Source organism: Nicotiana attenuata, chromosome 1 (assembly GCF_001879085.1).
Source record: "Nicotiana attenuata strain UT chromosome 1, NIATTr2, whole genome shotgun sequence".
Lineage (NCBI taxonomy): Eukaryota > Viridiplantae > Streptophyta > Magnoliopsida > Solanales > Solanaceae > Nicotiana > Nicotiana attenuata.
In genome coordinates this window covers 56,147,340-56,154,700 of record NC_031989.1, presented here as the reverse complement: position 1 = coordinate 56,154,700, position 7,361 = coordinate 56,147,340, and the positions used below count along the sequence as shown (strand labels likewise).

The following is a 7,361-nucleotide window of genomic DNA, read 5'->3' as shown; positions in this document are numbered from 1 at the left end:
AAAATTAGACCAATGCTCTGAAGTTCGACCACTTAGTCTAAACTTTAAATTCAAAACTAAAATTCGGTTTTATTTCGGAAAAAATGACTAACTTCTCACAAGGCCACACAATTGACCACCTGGGGTAAAAAACGCTTGTCAGTTGTACAAATCAGTTTATTTTGAAAAATGTTTTATCTTAAAAATGCTATATTTAAAAGAACTTCTATCGAGAAGTAATTTGTATTTGACTAATTAATTGGAAAAGTACTTCTAAGCAGCAATTAGTTTTTGACCAAGTTTTTTAAAAGCTACTTTAGCCGCTCTCAATCATATTTGTATGGCTAATTAATTTATACTCACATTAAAGTAACCCCCTTCTCAACCACGGTCCTTCTATTGTGTGTGAGTTTAATTTCCAATGTCACCTTTTCCTTACCTTTCCCCCTATCCCTTATATTATAATATTTCAACAAGAAAATTGCATATGCCAGAAGGGGTTTGCTTATAACCCCAGCTGCAACATGCAACCAGCGTCCTTTAATTCTTTTTTTTTTTTCCATCTACCAATTGTTAGTACTTTATTAGATTATTTGACTTTCTATTATGCCATTTTACGTCAAAATCTACGCAAGACATGCAAGAATAAGGAACGGTACAATAATTATGTACTCAAACATGCAAGAATCAGGAACAATATATATATATAGTAATATCTTGAGAATTAATAGAGAAGTGCATGATTCTCTACGTGAGGTGTTTACCACATGCTGCTGCATGTGAAATTGGCAAATGCATTCATGTACGTAGCTTCATCTAATGGCCCAAAATTGTATATAAACTATAAACTTAGAAGCATAATTATTTGGGGCAGTATTTAATTAATTGGAACATAAATTAAGTAAGACATCCAACTAAGAACGGGAGACTTTTCCATGATTTAAAAAATTCTAATCCTAAAATTTGAAAAATACTACATGTATATCTCACGTCTTAGAAGATATATATTACTAGTTTTTAAATCTATGGAAATATTATCTGATAATTTTCAACTTTCAAAATATGCAATATCACTACATTTGATTCACGTATATATAGAGCCACAATAACTTGAAAAACCTCTCCATCTGTAAATTTCAAATGGGAAAAGTAGTTGAGAGATTTGGGCTTGCTGCTATTTTTGTGAGCTTTTTCTTATTAGAAGCAAATGCTGAGGTAGTCACCAACAATACAAAAAAGAAGAGTTGTGATTTATTTGAAGGAAGTTGGATATTTGATAATTCATATCCATTGTATAATTCAACAGCATGTCCATTCATAAGGAAGGAATTTGACTGCATCAAATTTGGCAAACCTAATCTTGAATACCTTAAATATAGATGGCAGCCCAAGGGTTGTGTCTTGCCCAGGTTACTATCTTTCTCCAATCCTATTAATTTCTTGTGCTCCTATTCTTATGTCAATGCCATATTTGTTTCTTTCTTTCACAATTATTTATTACTCCTAGCTCTTAATAGGTATGATCATTCAAATTTTGTACAGAATCTTATAATCATTAAGACGTTTATTTAAAACTTCATATGAATATAACTATTTACCCCTACTATACTTATTATTACTGCCAATCACTCGCCACCACAACCAGCCACCTTTACCACTAGTCTCCACTACATAATCACAACCGTTAATCACCAAGTACCTCCACCATCAGCCAAAAAATTTCTTAGAGGTATTCAGACTTGAAAGAAGTAAAAAAAAATTTTTAACACAGGGTATTCAATATATGTATATGCATCTAAAATTTAATATTTTACTTATATATACACTTTAATTTTTTATAATATTTCGATGAAGGGTGGTCAATTGACCACGCTACGCAAAAAGTGGCTTCGCCCCTGTGGCCGACCACCATCACACCACCAACATTAATCACCTCCACCATACACAATCATCAATTTTAACAAGGTTATGACCTTTATTAACGCGTTGTTGTTGATCAACTCCTAACTTAGAAAAAATGTTAGATTGATGAATAAATTAGCAAGAACATTGAGTAAGTTGATAGAGAAAATGTAAGTGGATGATAACGCTTTGCCATATTTTCCATAAAACAATATAATGTTCATTAAAAACATTTTGCACTTGCTAAAAAAGCCGACATATTATACAGAAAATATATATGGAGTAATATAAAATGTTATATTAGCAATGATTTACATATCACATTCATATTATTTACAATGTTGCAGATTTGATGGTAAAAACTTCTTGAGAAGATTCAGAGGAAAGAAGATAATGTATATTGGGGATTCTTTAAGTCTAAACAACTTTGAATCATTTCTGTGCTTGCTTCATGCTGCAGTCCCGAAAGCCAAATTCAAACAAGAGATTAAGAAACAAACTGTTACCGTCACATTTGAGGTGAATATAATCCTGTCTTTTTCTATTGTTAACATGTACTAATTTTTTAATCTCTTAAGGATTCATATCTTAAAATATATATGTTGATAGATACAAGAATGTGAACTTTAATTTGCATATGAACATTTACAGGATTATGGAGTTGAAGTCATACTATTTCATTCAAATTACTTGGTAGACATTGAAGTGCAACCCAATGTTGGACGAGTATTAAAACTCAATTCAATGAAATATGGACGAATTTGGAAAAAAGCTGACGTTTTGATCTTCAATACTTGGCTTTGGTATCTACGATCCGATTCTAAACAACCGTATGTACTTAAACATATATGCATAACTTTTCTTTATTTTGTTGTTTTGTCCCTAGGAATTCATTAATTTTACTTATCATCATCGAACTTTATAAATTATATGTATAAAATTATTTTTGATCACACTAAAGATAGTTATTGAACTTTAGCAAATATAACAGTAAAATCAACAAATCTTTTTCTATTACAGATAAAGTAACTGAACTTTACCCAATAATAGCAATATATAACATCACTAAACTTTAGTCAGTTTAACGACAAAACATATAATTGAGGTGACTTTACTATATGTTATTGTGACTGAAGTTTGGTTACTTTAATATGACAAAATATAATTTTGTGACTATATACTTATAATAGGTAAAATTTAATGATCCTACATCTAATTCTTTATAGTTGATATATTTTTTAATGTTTGTAGATGGGATTTTGTGGAAAATAATGGGACGATATCGAAAGATATGGACCGTGTTGCAGCTTTTCGTGTAGGTCTAAACACATGGGCTAAATGGGTTGATACAGATGTTGATACAAAGAAAACCAAAGTTTATTTCCAAGGAGTAGCTGCCATGCATTACCAGTAAGAACTTTCATCCTTTAATTTTCCTTGTTGCTACATTGTGTTCCTTTTCAAAGCCATTTTGATGGAATTTTTGCGTATTGAATAATAATAATAATAATAATAGCATTAGTTGAAATAAGTAATATGAAGTTAAAAGTTGAATTAAATAGTTATAAGAAAAATGGACTTTCGCCAATTAGCTAGTGAGGGAAGTTACTTTCTCCTGTTTGAAAAAAAAAATTCTGATAACCGAATACCAAAAAGTGACAAAAAGATTTTTCTCGAAAATAATTTTTGTCATACCAAACATACCTAACTAACATGTTCTTTTTATTTACTTTTTCAGTGGATCGGAATGGGGTGAGCCAAAAGTGAAGAATTGTTTCAACGAAACAAAACCAGTAAAAGGATCAACATACCCAAGTGGCTTACCAATTCCTGTAAACATAGTGAAGCAAGTATTAAGGAAAATGTCAAAGCCAGTATATTTACTTGATATAACAAAGCTTACACAGCTAAGAAAAGATGGACATCCCAGTATATACAATGGCTTACATGGATTTGATTGTACACATTGGTGCATTGGTGGAGTTCCTGATACTTGGAATCAAATTCTATATGCATCTCTCTTCCCCAATTCTCTCAAACACTCCATGTAATTATGTTAGTAGAAAAAACTATGTTTAATTATTTTATGCATTCAATTTTTACTAGAAAAAAATGTATGTTTAATTATTTTAATTAGACTACATAACTAGGATCAAGACCCAACTTGTAAATGTTTGCGTTTTGATAATCCTCCTAAATCATTGGCTCGTCGAGATGTTTGAAAATTTTGTTGTATAAGGGTTGATGGGAAGCCCAAAATGCAAGCATTTAAGATTTGGAGGTTACAATGAAAGAAGTTACTATCGAAATACATTGAGGAAATTATATTTATTATTGAGGATTGTGGATAGAGTTCCTCCACCCTTAATTAGAGGTCTTGAATTCAAGTCCTCGAATAGAAAGAATCTGGCTGTTCGTTCTTTAATAAATCTAACGCGGCTAGAGATGGCAATGGGGCGGGGCGGAGCGGTTGTGGGACGGGTTGAACCTTAACCCGCAAAGATTTCAACCCCTGTATAGCAATTTTTTTTTCCTGTTTTTAAGTGAGGAATAATTCGGTGGCAAATCTTTTTCTAACTTGAGACATCACTCATCTCCATTCTTTAGATATTTTTTTTAAAAAAAAATTCAGCTTCAGACAGTGAATTGCTAATTAATATACTCACTTTTTCCCTTCTTGTATACGGTACCCGATTTTGCTATTTGATCGAGATAAGGGAGTTGCATCAGGGGCAGCCTCGTAATGAATCAGACCCGAGCTCGAAGACGAGGTATCGAGTCCAAAGATCGAAGTGTCCGTTGAGACCGAGGCCAGCGGAATCGAGGCTAAGCATGACCAACTTCGAGTGAAGTGTAATAACGGAAAGGCAAAATATCTGTAACCGGTCGAAGATCACGACGGGAATCTCGGAACAGATCAAATCAAGGGCGGTTATTTGTACCAATAATGGGATTTACTTCTGTAGTTAGAGTTGTACCATAATTAGGAATCCTCTAGTATATAAAGGGGAGCCCCCATCATTTGTAGGGACCTTAAATACACGAATATCAAAGAAATATAATATTTCTTTCTTCTGCTCATCAACTTATTGTTCTTTAACTGTTCTTACTTTATTAAGCTCGAGGGTTCATCAACTCGAAGGCATTGACCAAACGCTGGTTTAATTTGCTTTGTATTATTATCAATTTACATCATTTATCTTTACGTTTATCAGTTGGTATTAGGTGAAGTCACTTATCCTTAAAACCACATTACAAGATTAATTGTTATCCAGTTTTTAGGGTAAACAGTTTAGCGTCCACCGTGGGGCTAAGGATAATAGTGATTACCTAGTATTAATCTTCATAACACACACTGCTTTTACACTTGTTCTTGTAAGTGCCTTTGATTTCAGGAATCAACATGTCAAACTCTCAAGCAGTGCCCACTCACACAGATACCAGCCTTGCTCTTCGTGGCGAGAACGAGCGCATAGTCGCCCCGGAAAATGGAGTACCTCCAATCAATCCCGATGGACCACATGTCGTAAATGGACTACAGGCCGCAAATCCAATCGATGTCAATTCTCGTGTTGCGATCCATGGAGATTTAGGCACCGACCCTAAAAATAGCGTCCGTAGAGACGCCCGGGAAGCCGATCAGAATGCCAAGAGTGGTGAAGAAGGCGGGATTAGCCTTCGAATGATATTTCAAATGTTATAAACTCAGCAGGGTGCAATAGCGCAACTCAAGAATCGGGCACCAAGCAGAATTGAGCTCGATACATCACAGGAGGTTATTCATAGGGTCAAACCAGTATGGGAGAAGTTGAACGATAATGGATCAGGGATTGACCCCGCCGTCATGAAGATGCTCGAGGAGCTCACTAAACGGATAGAATCGGGTGAAAAGAAAATCGAGGCTAACAACAAAAAGGTAGAAACGTACAACTCACGAGTTGACCAAATACCGGGGGCACCCCCGATCCTAAAGGGTTTGGATTCGAAGAAGTTCGTGCAGAAGCCTTTTCCTCAAAGTGCGGCTCCGAAGCCCATTCCTAAGAAGTTCCGTATGCTGGACATCCATAAGTACAACGGGACCACCGATCCTAATGAACACATCACTTCGTACACATGCAGAATAAAGCGAAATGACTCAGAAGATGATGAGATTGAATCCGTTTTACTGAAAAAAATTGGAGAAACTTTATTGAAGGGTGCAATGATATGGTACCACAATTTGCCGCCCAATTCCATCGATTCTTTCGCCATGCTCGCCGATTCGTTTGTAAAGGCACACGCCGGAGCAATAAAGGTCGCGATCAGGAAGTCAGACCCCTTCAAAGTGAGACAAAAGGACAATGAAATGCTAAGGGAATTCGTATCTCGATTTCAGATGGAACGCATGGACCTACCCCCGGTTACCGATGACTGGGCTATTCAAGCCTTTACTCAAGCTTTGAATGAGTGAAGTTCAGTAGCATCACATCAGCTAAAGCAGAATTGATTGAATATCTAGCGNGAATTGGATTTTTGAGTAGACGACAAACTTTAAGAATGAACTAGAATTGGATTTTTGAGTAGACGACCTCGGAATCAGGATTTGAAGGTTCCAGCAGTTTCGTATGATGATTTCGGACTTGGGCGTATGCCCGGTTCGGGGTTCGGTTAACTCGGGAACGTTTTGGCGCCTATTGTGGAAGTTAGCATTTTAGAAGAAATTTCATAAGTATGGCTCGAAGTGTATTTCAGTGTTATCGATGTCCGTTTGGGATTCCGAGACTGTGAATAGCTCCGTATGGTGATTCTGGAGTTGGGGGCGCGATCGGAAGTGAATTCGGAGGTCCGTAGGTCATTTTGGAGCCATTTGGCTAAAGATAGAAATTTGGAGGTTTTTGAGAAGTCTGACCGGAAGTGGACTTTTTGATATTGGGGTCGGAATCCGATTCCGAAAGCTGGAGTAGGTCCGTAATGTTAAATATGACTTGTGTGCAAAATTTGAGGTCAATCGGACATGATTTTGAGCGAAATGACTCAGAAGATGATGAGATTGAATCCGTTTTACTGAAAAAAATTGGAGAAACTTTATTGAAGGGTGCAATGATATGGTACCACAATTTGCCGCCCAATTCCATCGATTCTTTCGCCATGCTCGCCGATTCGTTTGTAAAGGCACACGCCGGAGCAATAAAGGTCGCGATCAGGAAGTCAGACCTCTTCAAAGTGAGACAAAAGGACAATGAAATGCTAAGGGAATTCGTATCTCGATTTCAGATGGAACGCATGGACCTACCCCCGGTTACCGATGACTGGGCTATTCAAGCCTTTACTCAAGCTTTGAATGAGTGAAGTTCAGTAGCATCACATCAGCTAAAGCAGAATTAGATTGAATATCTAGCGGTAACCTGGGCCGATATGCATAATCGGTACCTGTCAAAGATCAGAGTCGAGGACGATCAGTTGGGAGCCCTGTCCGGTTCTGTTTACCCAAATAGATTCGA

At 36.1% G+C, this 7,361-nt stretch overlaps 1 protein-coding gene across 1 annotated transcript; it reads left to right on the top strand.

Annotated features, from left to right (window-relative positions):
* LOC109226997 (protein trichome birefringence-like 41) lies at positions 1,086-4,212 on the top strand. Its single transcript, XM_019391979.1, has 5 exons — positions 1,086-1,388; positions 2,229-2,400; positions 2,533-2,711; positions 3,133-3,291; positions 3,620-4,212. Exons 1-5 carry the CDS (start codon positions 1,120-1,122, stop codon positions 3,930-3,932), a joined length of 1,092 nt encoding a protein of 363 aa, XP_019247524.1. The 5' UTR covers positions 1,086-1,119; the 3' UTR covers positions 3,933-4,212.